Source organism: Nannobrachium achirus (genome assembly GCF_963921795.1).
Source record: "Nannobrachium achirus genome assembly, chromosome: 21".
NCBI lineage: Eukaryota > Metazoa > Chordata > Actinopteri > Myctophiformes > Myctophidae > Nannobrachium > Nannobrachium achirus.
This window is the reverse complement of record NC_137828.1, coordinates 33,258,925-33,281,163: the sequence shown is the minus strand read 5'-3', so window position 1 is coordinate 33,281,163 and position 22,239 is coordinate 33,258,925. Positions and strand designations below refer to the sequence as shown.

General features: G+C 45.3%; 1 protein-coding gene across 6 annotated transcripts in view; it reads right to left on the bottom strand.

Annotated features, from left to right (window-relative positions):
- Nucleotides 1–2,474: 2,474 nt before the first annotated feature.
- The window catches only part of eya1 (EYA transcriptional coactivator and phosphatase 1), a gene marked incomplete at its 5' end in the record, with an annotated part of 56,784 nt that continues 37,019 nt past the window's right edge, over nucleotides 2,475–22,239 (bottom strand). For all 6 annotated transcript variants that reach the window (XM_080751549.1, XM_080751550.1, XM_080751551.1 and 3 more), the window contains 6 exons: nucleotides 2,475–2,566; nucleotides 7,535–7,635; nucleotides 10,073–10,194; nucleotides 11,581–11,695; nucleotides 12,049–12,209; nucleotides 12,372–12,430. In XM_080751549.1, coding sequence (XP_080607675.1) covers nucleotides 2,486–2,566; nucleotides 7,535–7,635; nucleotides 10,073–10,194; nucleotides 11,581–11,695; nucleotides 12,049–12,209; nucleotides 12,372–12,430 — 639 coding nt within the window. In that variant the 3' untranslated portion in view covers nucleotides 2,475–2,485. The remainder of the gene's footprint in view (nucleotides 2,567–7,534; nucleotides 7,636–10,072; nucleotides 10,195–11,580; nucleotides 11,696–12,048; nucleotides 12,210–12,371; nucleotides 12,431–22,239) is intronic.

Here is a 22,239-nt window from a genome sequence, read left to right as displayed (position 1 = left end):
AAACAACAGAGCAGAAAACCAACGTGTAACAGTTCACAAATCAATTTTTATTAATTTAAACACAATCAAATAATAATGTCAAAAACATCTGTACACAACCTTTTGCAGACACAACAATCTTTTCTTTTACTTTTTTTTTTTTTTTTTTTTGCATTTCACAATGAGGCCCACGTAGTGTAAAGTATTTCCAGTTTGCATTTATGATTGCAACATAATAAAAAAAGCGTGCGGTATGAATCTATAAAACATTTCCTCTATTTACCTACCATTACCTTGACCTAGCAGCAATAATGTAGACCCCTCCCCCCCAGAGTAAGGGGGAAGAGAAGTTGTTTTGAGAAGAGCAAGATCACAAAATGTGGTTGAGAGGACGTCTGTCTGCCAGGGGAGAGAGAGAGAGGGATTCTAATGGACATGTACATCAGGGCAACAGTGAACATGTGCAGAGGAGGGGAAAGATTAGAAACACAATGAGCTCGGTTTCCGTTTTAAGAAAATTCACAGTCGAAAGCACATGTACTGTCGTCTTCTCGAACCCTTTTTAAGTTAGTGGCTTTCCTCTCGGGATTCAAGAGCTACGTAAGTACGGTTTCCCCATCCACAGTTCCAGAAGCACTATGAAAGGGCTTCACAGGTTTCAACTGCAGCCATTTTTCATTTTCATCAAGTGGGACAAAGAACACATTTTTTTCAAAGTCAAAATAAAAACACTACTTCATACAAAATTATGTTTGCTGTACAAGAGTTTCATTATAGCGCTTGTATAAAAGATAATAAACCTATGTAAGCCTGTTTTTTTCTTTTCTTCTTGAAAACTGAACTTCCTAAATTTATCCAAATTGACATTAAAATGGCTCTAAGGAGGCATGAGAAAGTGAATCCAATGCCACGTCAGAAACCCTTATCAAGTTATATGGTATAACGATTATGTTTGCTTCCAAATACATGGGGTTAGGGCTGCAAGCTGGTGAAATGCCATAGGGACACAAGTACCTTTCCAAATAAGTAAAAACTAAAACCAACACTTATTCCCCTTTGAAATATGAACCTAAACAAGAAGTTGCAGTGCAGGACACCCGCTGCCTCATACTGTATACTGTAAAAGTAAGTTAAATCATCCATTTTGCTGTGAGGAAGTGTCTGAAGGAGAAACGGTGAAGAAAATGAAATGATCATTGACACTTGACATCCATGCGATTGGTCTTGACAAAACGATTTATCACAAAAAAAAAATCCCCATTATCTACACGTGTTTCTTTAATGAACAAAACCTTGAACATGTCAATGCTTTCAGTTGTCGCACAAGACTTGTGTGCTATGGGATGCCTTTATTTTTCTCTCTCTCTCGTTTTTACTTCAATGAAAAAGCATTGCCACCTTTCAAGAGCATGTACCTAAATGAATATAGGAAGGAATAGTCCAGTGATTACAAATGTACACACACAAAAAGATTTCCTCTGTACACGATTGTCTCAGCATTGTAAATAAAGTTTCTTAATTTCTTAAATTATTCGAAAAAAAAAAAAAAAAAAAAAAAAAAACCTTTTTTTTCTTGTTTCTTCCATAAACGTCTTCCTCTCTGCGCAGTGGAAATCAAAAGTACTTTTGTTAAACGTGGAAAAAAAGGCACAAGTCTTTTCGTCGTCATGAGGTACCTTCTCTGTGACACAGCGCGCCACTCGCAAAGTCTCCGTTCATAAATAACAAAGGTACAGGACTCCCCGGGGCCAACGGCCCCCCCCCCCCCCCCTCTCTGTCCTTCTGTCTGTCCCACGACAGAGGGGACATCAAGAAAGACTGACCGAAAAACAGGCAGCAGGGAGAAGCAACAAAAATACACGGGCAGAGGAGGGGAAAAAAGGAAAGGTACTCAGAGTGGGAGAGAGAGAAAGAGATAGAGGAGAGAGAGAAGACAGAGAAATGTCACCACCAGTAGTTGTGGGCCAGCAGGTTTTAGCGCAGCTGAATTGCGAGGCAAGGCGACGTGAGTCGAGGCGAGGCCGTCAGTAGCTTCGCTCTCCTCTCCTCACAGGTGTGAACCTTGACAAAGTCCCAGGCGGGCGCACATGTGGGGGGGGGGGTGGGTGGCTGGAGGGGACGGGGACGGGGTGGGGGGTCCGTAAAACACTTTTGACGGCTTCAGAAAAGCAGCCAATTCACAGTAACCAGGGCAGGGCAGCTGCAGAGCCGTAAATTTACTTCTCCGTTCGCCTCCACGAAAAAAAAAAAAAAAAAGGTTTAGGGTTAAGACGAATTGTGACCGTGTGTCAGCAAGTTGACCGTGTCACTCAGCCTCTCTCCTTCACCCCCCCCCCCCCCCCCCCCCCCCCTCCTCCATTCTTCTCTTCTTTTCTTCCTGTGTAGTGGAACCCAGACAGGAGGTGACACAGGGGTCTGCTGCGGGCGTGGGATGGAGCCAGAGGTTGCAGGGTGTGCTGGAGCGGAGAGTAGGGTGGTGGTGGTGGTGGTGGTGGTTGGTGCAGTGCTACAAGTACTCTAGGTCTAGGGCATGGTGCAGGGCCATGAGGTCTGAATGGCTGGAGATCCTCCAGAAGGGCATGTTGTGCTAAAAGGAGGAGAACAGGACTTAGCACCTCTATAAAGTCAACATGATAGTAGTATAATCATAGTCATTAGTCAAATACTATAATTATGAAAAAAAAGAAAGTGGAAAGAAATCTATTTACGGTTTGCTTTTCTGACAGTTTAGTTTGCACATGGGTGACACTACTAAGAAGATTTAACATTTTCCATGGAAATGAATATTGAAGGTATATTTTATCATTGTACATTGCAAAATCCTGAGTGTCAATAACAACTTAAACCCTATAGTATAGTTGACCATGTTCGCCCAGGGCTCTACACTAGAATGGAGTGTAGAGCCCGTGGGAACATACAGTACTAGTGACTTTGCCGGATGTCCTCCCCAGAACAGGAACACTAGAACACAAGTGGCTAAATGAAGAGTAAAGATTTCACAGTGTATATGTACTCTTCAGTATTTACTGCTCTTTTCCTGCAAATTTCCTGCAAATGAATTTTTTCCACAGGTTTCTTTCCCTGTTTTGCCTTTCAAATTTTTATGGCGAACGGAGCGTATTTTTTCAGAAACTCGCAAATGACAGTCAAGAAACCACTCCATTCCCATTGAAAAGCAGAATCCAACTTCATAGGTAGATTTAAAGTCAGAGAAGGTCATGAGAATAGCAAAAATAGATCTACAAGCTCAATGTTCTGCAAATCCCCTGAAAATCTACTGTCTTGCCAATGGCAGGACACGTGAAGCTTTGAAATGGCACATCTGTACAACCATGAGAGCTTACTTATCTAACAGCCAAGCACACTGTGTCAAACAGTCACACATTCAGTACAGTTCTAGCTAGCTAACTAATTGTCTCCCGCAGCAAAATAGCTGTCCTCAACCCCCTGAAAGAGGCCTGAAGCAGCAGCCTGTCCAACAGAGTCTTCTGAGTGAACTGTTTGGGACGTGAGCTGTTGTTCCCAAGCAGAGGCAGGGAGAGAAACCTGAGTCGTGGAGAATGAAAGGGGCTTGTCAGGTAGAGAGTCCTCAGCCTCTCAGTGTGTGTGTGTGTGTGTGTGTGTGTGTGTGTGTGTGTGTGTGTGTGTGTGTGTGTGTGTGTGTGTGTGTGTGTGTGTGTGTGTGTGTGTGTGTGTGTGTGTGTGTGTGTGTGTGTGTGTGTGTGTGTGGGGAGACCCATTACCCTCCCCTTATCAAAGGCATGGCCTCTCCCAGGCATATGTTCCGCTTAGGAGAGCCTGCACTGACCCTTAAAAAGCTCTTTGCTTTTTGTTTTGTAAATTGTCTTTGCTTTTAAGTTTAAAAGCTAGAGATGTTATCTCTACCTCTGCCTCTTCTCTTGTCTCCTCTCCCTGGCAGCGGTAATAACTGGAGGGAGAATTGTTTCAGGAATTGCAGATTTCTTTTTTTCCTTTACTGTCGGTGTGTGTGTGTGTTCTGGATAAGGGTGGAGGATCGAAAAGCTGGGGGACTTTTTAGGTTGTTGTAGGGGTGGGCGATATGGAAAAATAACATTTTCCAAGCTGTATCACAATACACAATCTTTTTTTTTTTTTTTTATCCCACGATTTCGTAACCCATTTTCACCCAGTAATCCTGGGCTCTGCTCTCCCTCTGCCACGCCTGGGGAGACAACGGACTGACCTCATGCTTCCTTCTATGCATGAGAAGTCCAAGTTGCTTCTTTTCACCTGACAGTGGGGATTTCCCTGGTTTGGACGTAGCGCGTGGAAGGAACACTTATTCCAACCAGTTCCTTTCCCCTCCAGCAGGCGCCCCGGCTGGCCAGGGGGAGGCATTATTGAGACCAGGATTACTGCATGTTTTTGTGAGAGTATCAACCCTAGGAGATACAGGGAGAACATGTAAACTCCACACAGAAAGGCCCTATCGCAAACCCCATCTAGGGTGTGGGCGCTGATGACGCGGAGGGAGGAACACGCCCCCAGTTCCCACAGTGTCCCCCGGCGGGAATCGAACCCAGGACCTTCTAGCTGTGTATCGCGATTCTTTTTCATGTTGGTTTTTATGGTTATTTTTTCAAGTTACTTAACACTACAACCACCTACAGTATAAGGTAACGAAAACTAAAGGAAAAAGGAGTAACAGACCATTTAGACCAGTGGTCTTTAAAGTGGGGTCCAGGGACTCTCTGGGTTCCTTTTGGGAGGCAGGCAATTGACCCTTGCAAGTATACTCTGACAGTATACAAATGGACCCATTTGGTTTCATTTGTATACTGTCAGAGTTAAGGGGAGACCTTGACATTTTAAAGTGTGAGAACTACTGATTTAGACCAAAATGGAGGTTTAAATGAATTCTGCAATGAATCTCTGTCCTAACAATTCAACAGGATCTTTTCATAAGGCTCCCTCATGAGTCATTGTATCACGATATTATACGATATCTCTGAAAAGGCATATCGTGGAGACATTGTATCGTCTCAACGATATTTTATCACCATATCGCCCACCCCTAGCTTGTTGTTTTTGTAGTTCCATGCGGTGTCACGCATCTTGATACGTGCCTTCTGACAGCTGAAATGTGTGTGTTCTTTCTGGTCCTCCGTGTGATGTTGACACAGAAACCTTTTACCTCCCGCCGTGACACGGGACTCACACCGCTCAGGTGGGGAAGAAAAACCCCCAAACCAAACAAAATCCTCCCATCAATGTCACACTCCAGCAAGTACAGACTGTGAGCAAAAATATTAGCATCTTTTATATTTATTTTAACCACTTAAAGCAAGAGTCTTCAACAGGGGGTCCGGGACCCATAGAGGGTCCTCAGAGTTACAACAGGGGGTCCTCCAAATCTTTGTGGGATAGAAACCTTTTGTCAAAAATAGTAAAAAATGGCAAAAGAGTTTAGGGGTAAGGGGTAAGGCATGGACGAAGATAGGGCCCCAAATCTCGTCACCCAAATTACTGATGAACAAGCTCACAACTGAGCTTGTAGATCTGCTATTATCACCAAACGCTCACCTGTTATTATGACATGCCTAAAATAGAGTTCATGTGGTTAAAGATTCATGATAAAAGAACGAGCTATTTGGCTATACACGACTACACCACTCCTGATTATTCCCCCATCTCTTCCCTGCGCATCTACGCCCTGTGTTTACTGAGCAACAGGTGGAGGCAGCGCTGGCGTGCGTTTCAAAGGGGAAACTCCGCGTCTTGGCCCTGACAGCGCGGTTCACCCCAGCCGTCAGTGAAATATGCTCAGACACCACTGATTAATTAGCTAATGAATATTTCTTTGCTGCGTGTGGCTTTGGGCACACGGTGTTTGGTTTACATCCACAGTTTGGCAGAAAGGTTGAATACAAATTTTTTGGCAGGAGGCAACAAGGTAACAGAAATCATCGTAGAAGGTAAGGGGAGGGAGGGGTGTGTGTGTGTTTGTGTGTGTGTGTGTGTGTGTGTGTGTGTGTGTGTGTGTGTGTGTGTGTGTGTGTGTGTGTGTGTGTGTGTGTGTGTGTGTGTGTGTGTCAGGATCGAGATTGCAAGTTCCCCTGTCGTCTTTCTGAAAAAGACCCTAAAAAAGACATCACTGCCATTCAGCCTTTCTTTGCGTTCCAATCTCTCGCTAACAAGCTCGACACTGCAGTAAAAATATTCTAATTTCATCAACAAGGATTTTAAGCCCTCTTCAATGCGTGCTCTATTATTTACGGCGTGCCTGGAACATGCCTGAAAGGGGCCAGTCTAGCGTTACACATACAGTACTCACGCTGGCCCAGGGCAGCAGGCAGGAATATGTAATTATGCCATCTCTCCCCTCCCCTGCTCTGTGAATCTGAGCTGCTTGGAGGAGGAGGCGGGCTGATTACATACTGCAGGCTTTCTCCCTTGTACTGGGACGGCCCATAAGAGGATAAACGGACGAAAGTACAGAAAGAAAGGAGGAGGAGGAGGAGGAGGAGGAGAGCTGGAGCGGCCCACTCCTTTCCTTTTTGCAAAGGTATGGCAGGTATGTTTTGTGTTCCGGGCATTCAAACAATGAACTGCTGACCTCACGGAAACCCCAATCAACGGTCCATACTTCCTGCTTGGACTAATATCTCTACAACATGAAAGTCTTAAGTGTAAATTTGACTCAAAGAGTGAAAAACTGACATAAAATCCAGAGTGTAAAGTTAAAACGTTAAAACGTAAAAAATGATTTGTTTTGCACTAAAAACACTCCTTTCCACAAAACGGCCCCAACAAAACTGTGAAAAGTGATGACTCATCACTCAACCATAGTTTTTGGGGGCCATTTTTAGCCCAAGGAATGTTTTTCCTGCAAAATAAATGCTTGCATTGCAGTGCCAAATGTCATGCTTTTATCATAAAGTGCACGATTCCATCAAAATATTGCCCGAAACGCCCGGAATATAATTATCCTTGATTCGAAATGTGGCTGAAAAAATGCGTTCAAAGTGCAATCAATCACAGCCATTCTTGGCTGTTTACACACAGTAGCAATGACCCCCAGGGCCGTCACAATGGGTAGGAAAGTGGGACTGAGTTACTAGGGCCCAAAGTGGAGGGGCCCTAATAACTTTTATCTATTGAAAAATAGCAGATATACAAGCTCACAGCGCGGCACCGAGTGCCGCGCTGCGAGCTTGTAGATCTGCTATTTTTGAAAAGTTGTGAAAATGTGTGAAAGTCTTTGAATATTATGTATTTTTTAAGCGAACATTTCTAACTCAAATTTTGCTTCTGGGGGTCCCTGGAACTAAATATTTTGAGATCGGGGTCCGTGGCCAAATACATATCATCTTGGAGGTCCTTGACATAGGTTTCTTGCACACATTTTCACGATTTTTCAAAAATAGCAGGTCTACAAGCTCGCAGCGCGGCACTCGGTGCCGCGCTGTGAGCTTGTATATCTGCTATTTTTCAACAGTTAACATTCATGGGGGGGCCCGCAGTGAATCCTTGTACCCAAGGCCCAGAATTTTGTGTGACGCCCCTGATAACCCCACGTCTAAACGCCTCTTACCTTTTTGGAGCCTTGCTCCTCCTCCACGCCGTCTCCCACCACCACGTAAACAACTTTCCTCCCGAACCTCTGAATTACTCTCTCAAAACAGCTCTCCTTGCCTGCGGAGGGGACGACACATGCAGGGGGGCATTAGCAGAGTTTAGCGCACATGTAAACAACACACACACACGCGCACATTCACGAACACAAAGCAAGTACAGCAAGCAGAGGCACATGGAAAACGGGAGAGCCCCTTTAAAAACACCACACGCTACAAAATAGGCCAAAGTGTAAACACAGTTTGTGCTCGGCGAGGGGGACCGCGATAAGATCAGCCTCCAGATAAAGGCAGCCTGAAAAGCATTAAGCGAGTCCTCCTCTTCGAAACCGGGGACAAAATGGACTTAAAGCGGCTAAATCAGCCTGGCATGCTACAGAGGGCCCGCACAGAGGGACCAGGAGGCTTAGCGCTCCCAAGGTTTACCCCTAAGCTACGCTCCCCTCCAAACCCGCGGTGTCCCCCCAACCCCAACCCCGCCGCCCCCTTCAAAATGGTGCAGGGGCGGCGAAGCTCCGTGTTTATTTTGCATTCGAAACAGTGAAAAGGGGGTCTAGGATTGGAGGGGAGTGAGGGTGGTGTGTGTGTGTGTGTGTGTGTGTGTGTGTGTGTGTGTGTGTGTGTGTGTGTGTGTGTGTGTGTGTGTGTGTATGGGGTGGGGGGGCTATGGAATGACATAAATGTGCAGAAGTGGTTTCATATGCAGAGAGAGAGAGGGAGGGAGGGAGGGAGAAAGAAAGAGAGAGAGAGAGAGAGAGAGAGAGAGAGAGAGAGAGAGAGAGAGAGAAAGAGAGAAAGCGAGCGACAGAGGCCAGGGAGGGAGGCCCAGCGCTCAGGCCCGGATCCAGGAAAATAATCCCAGGCTGATTAGGCCTCTTCCTCAGCAGGAGAACATCAACCCTCTCCAGTGTCCCCATGTTTCTGCCCCCATCACACTGTGACAGCATGGCACAGTATCACTGTTTACACACATGATGCATGTCCTATCCTATGCCCCCATCACACTGTGACAGCATGGCACAGTATCACTGTTTACACACATGATGCATGTCCTATCCTATGCCCCCATCACACTGTGACAGCATGGCACAGTATCACTGTTTACACACATGATGCATGTCCTATCCTATGCCCCATCACACTGTGACAGCATGGCACAGTATCACTGTTTACACACATGATGCATGTCCTATCCTATGCCCCCATCACACTGTGACAGCATGGCACAGTATCACTGTTTACACACATGATGCATGTCCTATCCTATGCCCCCATCACACTGTGACAGCATGGCACAGTATCACTGTTTACACACATGACGCCACAGCGTCATCGACACACTGTCCCACTGTACCGTGATATGACACCAGCCCGGGCACACGGAGAACAAACATGTAAACACAGACATAATCCCAAAACGGGCGACGGGCAAATCTGATATTGTGGAAAGGGGAGAGTGTTTTTGCAGGTATTTCAGTCCGAGTGTATCAAAAAGGCAACTGCGTTAAGGCAGCTGAAGCTTGTGATTGGCTGCGTGGAGGTGATTTTAGGGTTAAAGGGTTATAGGGGCGGAGGTGACGAAAGTCTGGGGACGGGAGATAACTAACGCTGGTGAATGCTAACCTGCCTACGCTGGTGAATATACCTGGTGAATGTTAAACTGGTCAGACCAACGGTGCTTAACCCAGTTGCTTTTTTGATACACTCGGACCGAAAGACCTGCAAAAACACTCTCCCGCGAAGAAAGGGGTATACAGTCAGTGGAGGAAAAAGTAGGTACTTTTTGTGCCAACACATTTGGTGCCAGCTATTTTGAATTACTTTCATTGTTTTTAGCGTGTTTCCCAGCGGCGATCACGAGCGCACATGTGGGTGCGTGTGCTCACTGCTCCTCCCCCAGACTGAAGCCATGTTTCCATAAACTTATTCGAATTAGGGAAGCGAATTATCAGAAATGCGTATTAAGACAAAGTGAATTTAGCCCGTTTCCATTTGCGGGTGTCATTCGAATTAGCGACGGTCCCATGGATTGACAGAGTGCTCATCCTGCAAGTTTCAGCGTCCTCTGGAAGGTGGCCGATCTGCAAGCTCACAGCGCGGCGCAGAGACACGGATGCGAGCTGCTGTGAGCTTGTAGATCGGCCACTTTTGGCACGCAACACTGTGTGATGAGGAAGGGTTAGCAACGGACGGATGGCTTGACTCCGGGAGGTGAAAACGGGAGGAATTTACACACGGTCCGTATATTCAAAATATACTTGGGTAAAAGTCTGAAAGTATTGGCATCAAAATGTAGGCTAAGTAACAAAAGTACAAAATGTTTGAAAATAGCAGATCTACAAGCTCACTACGCATCGAGCTTGTAGAGTAAAAGTACAATATTTGGATCCAAGATATAATGGAATAGAAGTACAAATAACTCAAACTTGTAATTGTACTTGTACAAGTACAATACTTGAGTAAATTAGTTATTTTACACCACTGTATACAGTACGTACCTATTTTGGTTGCACTATAAATATTCTCAATGGGAAAGACTATGCCCAGGCCGTAGAGTAGAACCTTAGCCAGGGCAGGGATGAGCTGCGTGGTGGTCACCAAGATATTCACACAGTTTGACCTGCAGGGAGGGGAGGGGAGGGGAGGAGAGGAGAGGAGAGGAGAGGAGAGGAGAGGAGAGGAGAGGAGAGGAGAGGAGAGGAGAGGAGAGGAGAGGAGAGGAGAGGAGAGGTTGACATCACGATTCAAGTAAAATCTAATTTCTTTTCCTACATTTAAAAAAATATATATATATATTTTATATAAACAAAACAAACAAACAAATCTAAGACATTCCATAAATAAAAAATAATGACTAAGTAAGAAGTGAAAATGGCCGATCTGCAAGCTCGCCATGAGGCACGAAGCGACACGTTGTGTGCTTGTAGATGTGCTATTTTCAACAGGGCAAAACGTCTAATCTCTCTTTGGGGTCTTGACCTGAAGAGTTTGGGAACCACTGCTCTAGTCTAAATCACTCCCAGGGAGGATCCAAAGAAAAACACAGAATGCAACACATTAGTGACGCTGCTATTTATCATTAAATGGATCATGAAGCAGCCATGAGGGATGGGATCTTAAATGTCAGGCTCTCTTCTCCCGCTTATCTTTCAAAATCAGAGACAAATATTGCGTTTCGTCACTGTCGGGCAGAAACCTCGTATCTCCAAGTTTCAAATTTGAATGTTTTTTTCGTAAAGCAAAAGCCCTGCTTCATCACATAAGACTGTCGCACAGGACTAGTGAAAATAGCAGATCTACAAGCACACAACGCCTCACACCGCGAGGCGTTGTGTGCTTGTAGATCTGCTATTTTCACTGGTTTAGATCATATTTAAAATGATAAATACAAAAAGTTTTTGGACATACAAGGTTTTCACCCGACGACGACGATTTGCTTGAGTGCATTTTCTTTGAATGGCTCCGGAGCACAGAGTTGACATATTTACACCACACGCTGTTTATATGCACAGTAAAATCCAGATCCCTTACAGCAGCGTTTCTTAAATGGGGGTATGTGTACCTCCAGGGGTACGCGGGGGTACTACAGGGGGTACGGGAGAGGAACTAGAAAATGGGAATGTGTATTTTTGTGTTGGTTAATGATAAAACATTGACAAACTTTGTGTGAACCTGCTCATTTGTAAATTGTTAAACCAAATTACATCAATACCTTGACTAGTACAACTGTTATTGAATAGAAAGTAATATTTATTTGCCATTATGCGGTTTTATTTTTGAACATATTGGCATTGAAACTGGACTTTTGATGTCAATGTTTCTAAGCAAAATGATGCATGGGGAAGGGGGCACTTGGCTTCAGGAATCAGTATAAGGTCAAAAAGGTTTGAGAACCACTGCCTTACAGGTCCGTTTTTACACTACTCAGAGTTCAACGAACACTCCAGATTTCACTGTGCGCGTGCGGTATGGGACTGGGTACAATTTTCCTCTGCGAAAGTCCTACCTTGAGTGGATTAATGTTAGTGCTTTCAATGCCAGTGTTAACCAGGAGTCCGTCAAGGCTTCAATTTCTGCTCGTAATTGCAGCCAGGCTTCTCTTTTGGCCGGGCCCAGCAGACCTGAAATGCAGGGCAACGTTGTTTGGTTTGGACCAGCCCTCCAAATACCATCGAAAATTTCCAAAATTTACCCTGACCAAGTGCTGTGGCATGTGTGCTTTTGAAATCACGCACACGTGTGCACACACACACACTCAAGCATACTCTCTCGCGCACGCACACACACACACACACACACACACACACACACACACACACACACACACACACACACACACACACACACACACACACACACACACACACACACACAATGCGGGCATGTACTGTAGTAATCTCTGCACCCGCTTTTCCACTCAGCATGGTTGAGCGGGACGGTTTACTGGGGTGGGCGGGGGGTTTGGGGGGATTACCTCCGACGTTATTTTTGTAGGTGGTGTAGATTTCTTTTACTCGTCTGTAGCGGAAGGCCAGCTTTCTCATCCAGTCCACGCCTCCCCTCACGCCCGTGGCCAGGCACAGGTTGGCGCTGGTCGCCGCCGCATGGAAGCCGTCGGATCCAAAGTTATACGTACTGGTGGTGGGGGAGGGAGAGAGAGAGAGAGAGAGAGAGAGAGAGAGAGATATCCGGTTAGCATAAACATATAGCACAAGCCACCTCAAACGCTGACGCCAGCAAAACAAGCGTGCAGCGTTCTCCGATGTTCCCAGAATCGATGAGGAGCTGAGTTTGTACCTTAGATCCTGGCCGTTGTCATCCGAGGACACGTCGTCGATATGGACCTGGTCACATTCCTGGAAAACACACGCACACACAAACACACACACAGAAACGTTACAAATGATGTCTCTTTACAGCAAGGGTCTTCAACAGGGGGTCCTCAGAGTCACTACAGGGGGGCCACCACATCTGTGAGTGATAGGATCATTATTTTCAATGAACTACTTGAACCCTCGCATCCTTATTCTGAGGAGAACTTTAGCCACAAATAGCCAATCTACAAGCTCTCAACGACTCGCGCTGCGAGACGTTGAGAGCTTGTAGATCGGCTATTTTTGGCAAATGGGTTTGGTGTGGAGAGTGAAAAGGTCAAATTGACTGAATTGAAAAAACACAAATCCAACATAGACTGATGACAGTGCCTTCATGAAATCTATGAAAATCTGCAACACAATCGTATACAGTACTGTATGTACTGGGGGTCCCTGCTATATCTCCCTCTCAGTTAAGGGGTCCTTGGCCTCAAAACGTTGAGGACCCCTACTTTACAGCATTATTAAATATGGGCTAACAGTTATTACTGGGGAGATACGATACATTCCCCTCTTCCTCTTTTAAACACGCGTAGAGAAAAAAAAACTAATTTGCTGAGGAAATTGTGCCCTGGCTGGACACCTCAATCTTCCCCCCCCACCCTCCACCCCCCTCTCTCTCTCTCTCTCTCTCTCTCTCTCTCTCTCTCTCTCCTTCCCTCCATCTTTTAAATCAACCCTCCACCCGTTTCCTCCCCTGAGCCCCCACCTGCTTCTATCCTAACAAAAATAAACCTCATGGTTGCTGTGGTTCTTGGACCTGCAGCCCGACTTGAGCTTCCACCACTAGGGGGGTCTCAAGACATGAGCTTCCACCACTAGGGGGGTCTCAAGACTTGAGCTTCCACCACTAGGGGGCTCTCAAGACATGCACATCTCCAGACACCACCAATTATGCCCCGATTCCACAGGCTTGAGACCAGGGGTCTTCAACTGGGGGTCCGGGACCCCTAGGGGGTCCTCAGAGTTACTACAGGGGGTCCTCCGAATCTTCCAATCCTTTTTATATTAACAACTTGAACACTAAAGTCCATATTCCGAGGAACTGTAGCCAGAAATAGCCGATCTACAAGCTCACAACGCCTCGGAGGTTTCGGCAAAGAGGTTTGGTGTAGAGGGGAAAAAGAGCAGACTAAGTACAGAGTAAAAGGTCAAGTTTATTAGGTAATGACGGCTCAAGTGGTTAAATGTCTGAAAACACAAATTGACATGAATCCAAAATGCACTGATGATTGTGCTGTCAAACGATGAAACTACAGTATATGGTATATGGGTTGTGGGGGGTCCCTGCTTCATCTCTCTCTCAACTAAGGGGTCCTTGGCCTGAAAACGTTGAAGACCCCTGCACTAGACATTCAAAGGGTTGGCATTTGATTAGCTATGTGTCTAGTGTACTTGAGTAGAGTTATATAAATAATGTACAGTATATGTGGAGACGATTTGAACAAAGAGATCGCCTTGGCATTCTTGGCTTATGTGCGTGCATGTGTGTGCGACTGAGTGCATGTATGTGCGCATGGACATGTGTTTGCACATGGACATGTGTGTGTGCACACACACACACACACACACACACACAAACGCACATGCGCGCGCGCGCACGCACACACAAACACACACACACACACACACACACACACACACACACACACACACACACACACACACACACACACACACACACACACACACACACACACACACACACACACACGTGCGCGGACACACACACGTGTACTGGCATGCTTTTGGAGAGGTAGATGGCTTCTGCAGTTCTGCACTGATTCCACCGGTACACAGTAACACAATCCAGACTTTCTGGTAAATGTAACCTACTAGAAAAATTGAACCTGATGCTAACCGCCAATGAAATTATGACCTCTGATTGCTGCTGCGCCACACACCAACACAGCCCCGGGGCCAGCCAGCCAGAGAGAGGGAGAGAGAGAGAGAGGGAGAGAGAGAGAGAGAGAGAGAGAGAGAGAGAGAGAGAGAGAGAGAGAGAGAGAGAGAGAGAGAGAGAGAGAGAGAGAGAGAGTGTGCAGAGAAAGCAGACTGAAAATCTGTTATTAGTTTTCCATTTATAGGAGAGGTCTAGTACCTCCCCCTTCCTCGCTTCTCTCCACCCCCTCTCAGCCAGTACTTGTGAGGGAGGGAGCCCTACATCTGCATTCAGATCAACACATTTCACATTGGGCCAGGGGAGTCGTGGGCTAGGCTAGCTTACAGCCAGTTGGATAGCATATGATGGCCAACAGTACATTTCACAATAATGGACCAGGGGAGACGCGGGCAAGCTCACAGCAAGTTGGATAGCATGATGGCCTACATGTGGCGAAACGCAGGATTGAGAGTATCCCTGTAAAGAGTCAAGGTGTTCCTAATGAATATGAAGTCAACTCTCAAGTTGTTTTTTATTAGCCTCAATCTAAAAAAGGATAGCAGCACTTTCTTTTTGATCATTACCCAGAAACTGCTCCTTTAGAGGGTTGTTCAGTATGGCCGTAAGAGTTGAATAACTGGGAGTTACTATATTAAACAATTTCAGATGGAAGATGAAACTTGAGCGAAACCTGAGCGAAAGAATTCCGGAATGAAACAGCATGAAAAAGCCCTCTTTTGCTTTTTAGGCTTTTTAATTAACTTTTATCCGGCTGTTAAGACACCCAAACACAGAAAGGACTTCCTTGTTTTAAGTCAATCTCTCTCCGGCCAAATGCTGACGTTATTGCATTCCTCCCTAATGCTAGAGCAGGGGTAAGGGTAAGGGCTTTAGACTGTAAACCTTTTTTATTTTACTGGTTCCCCTCTGAACAAATTTTTCATCTCCCTGGATTTGTGGGGAAAGGGGAAGGGGTGGGGGAGGCGACGCGAGGAGAAACTCAAACCAGCTGTTCTTTAACAGAATTAAAATCTTGACCCCCAACCCCTGTTCTAATGCAGCCATTCTCTCGCCAAGCCTCTCCCAGCAAGCTCCGAGATCCAAAGAGGAAAAGACTTTGACCTCCTGACCCGCCTCCCCTCCCCTCCTCTCCCCCAGCTCCAGCACACCGATAAGGGGAGGGGGTGGAGAGGTGGATATGGGGGGTGGGAGAGAGGGGGGAGTCCAAATGTGACCTCACATGGAGTAAGCTCTGAGCCCCTGCGTTCCAGGAGATAGACTGCCAATTGGAGACATGGCGCAGGCGGGGCCTCCCAACTCTGTTTGGCTAATCTCTTTCCAAACGGTTCTTTAATAGTCCATCAGACCACCAATTTGACCCAAACCACTGAATCCAAGGATTTGCGGCCACCAAATAAGAGATCTTAAGTGAAATTATACTGTTGTGTCGCAGAAACCTTATATAAGAAGAAGAAAACAAAACGTGAAACAACGCAGATCAAACGCATCTTGCCTCAAAGCGAAAATACGGCACGCACAAAATAAGGGTGTGTTTAATTCCTTAATTAGTGGAGGCACGTCTGTTTGTTGAAGAAAACAGAAAAACAGCGCCCTGGGTTCAGTACCCAATAAAGCCTCCATTCAGGGACACATTCTGGTGTAAGTGAGTGGAATGCATCTATTATCTACCAATTACCTGCCGATGTATTAGACACAATCAGCCAACTGCAAAAGCCCCTGGCACCCCTTGACTATGGCGCAGTCCTATTAGGCTCCACTCAATTGGTACGTTGCTGCCTAATTGTATGCTGTCCTTCAGTACCTTGTTAGACAACAATGGCCCCGTCGTCTTTGCGCTAGCCGCCGCGATGTGTGCTTCTTTCACCGCTTGACAGCCAGGTTGGACTAAAACAGATATCTGAGAACAATATTATTCAGAATGTTAATTAGGGAGCTATTTTGAATGCCAGACCCGAAACTCAAACATGACCCGACACGCATAAAAGTGTCTCAGTGATTAAGTCTAATTGACGTTATTATCATAACTGCTGCCTGAGCATGAATGATTTTTCATGGCCTTGCCCGAATCCACAAAGCTAATAAACAATACAAACCTCAATGAATGTACAATGAGTTTGAAACACACAAAGCCCTCTCACAGGGGTAAAAACACAAGGGGCTTTAGGTTCAAATCACCCAGCTGCTGTTTTCTACAATGAATGTGTGTGTGTGTGTGTGTGTGTGTGTGTGTGTGTGTGTGTGTGTGTGTGTGTGTGTGTGTGTGTGTGAGCGCATGCGTGCGTGCGCGTCTTTCTCAGCCTCTTACCCTGTCATCTGCGCTGTGTTTACATAGCCTTTTAATTCGGAGGATATTACGACACTCAATTAACAGTTGTGTTTTGGGGCCCCGGACCCCCAGGAAGAGGTTTTGGGGGGTTGGAGGAATGTGCAGCCCTCTGACAATTACTGCTCCCAGCTGGGGCTGGCATAAACCTCTGCACTGGCTCACTGGGAGGACTGGGATAAAGCTAATGGAGGAGGTGGCTGTGGGCTAATGTCTTACAGTAACCCTCACACAAACTTGTTAGGAGCTGCTTCTGAAGGCCTCGTAAACACTGTGGAAGCTAACGACTACGGATGCCGCAGCTTAAGGCCAATTAAGTACAGTAGCGTAGTCCAGACAGTACCGAACGTAAAGAAAGGGAACGTAGCTAACGTTGTACTGTGGACCAAGTGGTTTACCAAACGCTGGGTCCTGAGACAAGTCCAGGTGTGCCTGGGGATTTTTCTTTGACAACCACAGATTATTTTTGCAATATTTTACAACTACAAGTTCAGAAATTACTTATCGGTATTTTCATTACATAAAACAAAACTCATTACAGAGGAAAATTAAATACCCTAAAACATATTTTAACCACTTTTAAAACTGGCATCCCTCCTATTCTGGCCATCGGGTTAGTGGACAAAAACAACAGTGTGGCGGGAATTTAAATTTTTTTTCTTCACAAATTCTCGGCAATAACAAAAAATAAGACGATTGACGGTTTGTGAGCTCGTAGGACGGCTCTGTTTGCTATGAACACAGGTCTGTCTTGAGATTTTGACTTAACGCCCGTTGGTGTGTGTTGGGAACAAAACGTTTGAGAACCACTGGTGTAGGACAGTGGTTTTCAAACTTTTCAGGCCACGACCCCCAAAATAATCATATTTTAACTGGGGACCCCCCTACCCTGAAGGGCACTAAGAGTTGAGGCTTCACATTTTGTTTAACATGGTTCTATTGTGAAATTAGCAGATCTACATGCTCACAACGCCTGGCGTTGAGAGGCGTTGTGAGCATGTAGATCGGCTATTTTCACAATTTCTGCCAATTTCTGCTATTTGACAATTTGACCAATGTCATTTTAGAGGTATTAAAAAGTCCTTAAATTGTCACTTTAGAAATGTGCATATACCCTCTATACACTTACACTTTATGTTGGTGTATTTACTGTTGAGTGAGAAAACAATGTTGCACATTAATTTAATCATCTGGGGACCTGGGGACCTGGGGGTCCCGACCCACAGGTTGAGAACCATTGGTGTAGAACAATGGGAGACTCACTGGGAGAAAGTAGTGGATACAAAAGATGGAAAATGCTGTTAAAGATACTGAGTGTGCAGTTATGTAAAGACTGGACGGAAAGAGAGGCCGCTGGGAGGGAATGCCACTCACTGACTCACTGGAAGACTCACATAACAGACAGGCATGTTCTCTAGATTTAATAACAGGGTGGGGCCATTTAAATGCTCCGACACCTTTTTTTTCCCTGCTACAGTTATGATGGATGGTAGAGTAACTGCGTAGAGAGCGCAGCCAAAAGACGGGATACAAAGAATCGGGTGACGGATTTGGACAGGTTTTTTGTTAGCGACCAGACCCATTTGGTGAAAAAGAAAATGGGAATCACGGCGGAACCGGAACATGAGAAATGACGTCATCGAAAAGCCCGCTCTCCATCCTCTGCTTCCTGATTATATTTTTCACAGTATCTGCTTTTTCTGTGCTTCCGTGTTCTCGCTCGCTCTCGGTCAAAACAGTGCATGTTTCAATCTGCGATAACTATGGATTGCAAGGTTCAAACGAGTCGCGTTTTCTTCCCGCTGAAGCACAGAAAGCGTGTCCGTGAACAGAAAAAAGTAGAAAGATATTTTGTGACTTCTTGAAAAGGTAAGGGAAAACGAAAGATAGCTGACAGTGGTTAGTACTTTGGTTAAGTATTCTTGGCAGTGAATGAGAAGAATAAAGTTACTGACTGGCAGGCGATCTTCAAAGAGATTTGCAATGAGAATTAACATCTCATTGTTGGTTCCTACCGCGTCGCCTTCGAGAGATTAACGCTTCATGAATAGCACATCATTCCTTTTATACACCCATGACAGTTGAATGACAAGCTCCCAACTTGGTGGCACATTGTGGGGCAATTTGAGAAATTCCAGGAACTTTTTGAACTTCTCTTTTCCATTGAATCCCCCGGCTCTCCCCTCACCAAGCAAACAGTGGTCTCCGTAAAAAACCTACAATCACCACTAACTCACACCAGATGTTCCTACTGTACGCAGGAGTGAAGACCCTCCACCAGAATCCATTGCAATTACTCCTTATGCAAACACTTTGTCTTTCTGTTAAATTCATCAGTGACCCCCCCACCCCCCGCCCACACACACCCCCACCCTCTTTTTTCTGAGTTCATTAAACCGTCAAACAGTCGTTATCCTCAATGAGAGAGAAGAGAAACAAAGCAGCGCAATGAAAGACAGGAGGCTACTGTGCGCAACGAACAGACCCAACTTGAAGAGGAAAACCCGACAAACAGAAAATAAACATTTCAATTCACCCCGGATCTTTCTCTACCATTCTTTCTCTCTCTCTCTCTCTCTTGCGCGCACACTCTCTGTTCATCTTTCCCCCATGTCCGCTGAAACCTTTTCATTTGAGGGGAAGCTATCAGAGCATTCTTTGTTCGCTCCGGCATCTGTCGTTAAGCAATCAGCGATGACGGCCTGAGTCTTCCTGTAGCCCTGGGAAGGGAAGGGCTCAGAGTGGTGACTTCAACACTCAGAGAGACAGAGGGAGGGAGGGAGGGCGTGTGTAAAAGGGCTTGCTTGCTCAGCAACGTGTATTACCAAAACACACTACGAAATGACTTTGCAACAGGATAGATGAACCTTGAGCCCTGCCGCTGCCACAGGAGTCCAACAGACAGTCATTCATCATAGCGTGTTCCGCACTACGTCTCACCTCTTTCACTCTGCCCCTCTCTCATCTTCTCCACAGGTGAGTTGAGCTGTGTGTGTGTGTGTGTGTGTGTGTGTGTGTGTGTGTGTGTGTGTGTGTGTGTGTGTGTGTGTGTGTGTGTGTGTGTGTGAACGTGTGTGTGTGTGTGTGTGTGTGCGCGTATGGTGGTGGTGGTGGGGGAGGGGGGTGGACAAAAACCGCAGTGTGAGCGATAACAGCCATCATCAGAGCATTCCTTGTGGCCCTACAAGCTAATTCCATGTGAAAAAGACTCATCCATGGTTCGCAGGTTCTCAATGCTGCCCCCTCCTCCGCTGGCAGAGCCTCCTGTCACCCTCCCGCCCCGACCGACCCCCGTGGTCTGTGACCCCCAGCAAACTTCTTTCCCTCCCCGTTCCCACCGCAGGTACGCCTGCCTCGGAGAGGGGGCAGGCGGGGGCTGGGGGCGAGGAGGAGAGGTGGGTGATTACCTGGGTCAGCCACAGGATGTGGTGAACAAAGGGGGAGTCTCTTCGAACCCACTTCATTCCAATCCACAGATCTGTGCTTGAACAGTCACGGAATTCAAACAGCTAGCGCTAAACAAAGCACAGGTATAGCGGAGCCCATGCTGGCCTTGCACAAATTCACACGATGGGGTTGGGCAGGGGCGTCACAAGCGGGGGAAAAGTGGGACTGAGTTACTAGGGCCCAAGGGGGAGGTGCCTTAATTATTTTATACTTTATAGCTATTGAAAATAGCAGATATACAAGCTCACAGTGCGGCACCGAGTGCCGCGTTGCAAGCTTGTAGATCTGCTATTTTTGAAAAGACGTGAGAGTGTGTGCAAATCTTTGAATACATGTATTTTTTAAGCAAACATTTGTAACTCAAATCTTGCTTCTGGGGGGTCCCTGGAACTAAATATTTTGAGATAGGTTTTTCAAAAAACCTTAGAAGGATTTGAAATATTCAAAGACTTGCACAAAATGTTCACGGTTTTTCAAAAATAGCAGATCTACCAGCTCGCGAGTGCCATGCTGTGTGCTTGTATATCTGCTATTTTTCAATAGTTAAACACAAAATAATGCGTAATAATTCGTTCCCAGTCTAAATGGGTTAAACCCCCTCCCCTATGAAGAACTTTCATGGGAGGCCCGCAATGAATCCTTGTACCCCAGGACCCAGATTTGGTGCGATGGAGGGAGGGATATACAGTATGTAGCATGGGAGAGAAAGTGTTCCGATTCAGACATTTGCAGAGGTCTACATGACAGAGGGCTTTGTAGAGCGTTTTGGATATAACTGAGAAGGCTCAATGTGCTGTTGGTAGTCGGTGAAAAAGTATGAATTGCTTATAAATGATGGATGAACTGCCTCTAGCTGAAAACTATTTAGAAAACTATTTTCTGGCACTACTGCACCCCCAAACCAAACCTCAAGGAGAGCAGCATTAAGTACGATATCAAATCTCGAACATTTCAGCATTTTCCCCCACTCAACAAACCTAGAGCCGTACACTAACTATTTCTGCCGAGCGAGTCATTTTGTCTAGACAAATCCCACAAGTGTCTGGTGGTCTTTCCCCTCTCTGCAACGAGCAGCCACACACCGCACAGGTGCCGTGTCTAGTGTTTAGGGCTGTCACGATTATGACATTTTAAATGACGATTAATTGTCACTCAAATAATTGCGATTAACGTTTTGATTGTGTTTTTGTCGTTGACAGTTACATTTCTGTTTGGCTTTTAGGCTTTGAAGTTGCACATGATAGATATGACACATAACCTAAATATACAAAGAAATTACTGACATATTTGACCACCTTATACTTAAAAAAGAACATTGATAGTGGAAATAGCAGATCTACAAGCTCACAACGCGTCTCATCGCGAAGTGTTGTGAGCTTGTAGATCTGCTATTTCCACTATTTTTTTACTTAAAAAATATATATGAACATTTTTCAACATGGAAACGATTATGACGATTATGAAAAAATAATCGCGATTAGATGATTATGTAATGACTGTGACAGCCCTACTAGTGTTTACCTCTTTGAAACAAGACAAGAAATCTGTTCCGAAAAATGGCATCGTTTGTCATCGTGCAATTAGAAAGGTTATATTTTCCAACTACCCTCTCAACCCCCATTGGTGCTGGGATCTGCTGTACTAGGCTGGGGCAGTGGTGGAAAAAGTACTCATATTTAAGTAAAAGTATCAATACTGTAATTTAGAAATACTTGTAAAAGTCTGGAATTCAAAATCTACAAAAGTATTGGTATGAAAATGTACTTAAGTACCAAAAGTAAAAGTACAAAAATGTTTGAACCTTTTCATGTCAAGGACCCCCAAAATTATATGTATTTGGCCACGGACCCCCATCTCAAAATATTGAGATGCGACGCGTTGTGAGCTTGTAGATCTGCTATTTTCAAATAACCAAGGTATAAATTAGGGCTAAAGTAGTTAATGTATGTTTTATAAGATTATAATTTATATCTGCAAAGTAACTATTAACTAAAGTGTTAAAATAAATGTAGTGGAGTAAAAGTACAATATTTGGATCTGAGATGTAGTGGAGTAGAAGTAAAAGTACTGGACATTGGAAATACTCAAGTAAAGTACAAATACCTCAAAATTGTACAT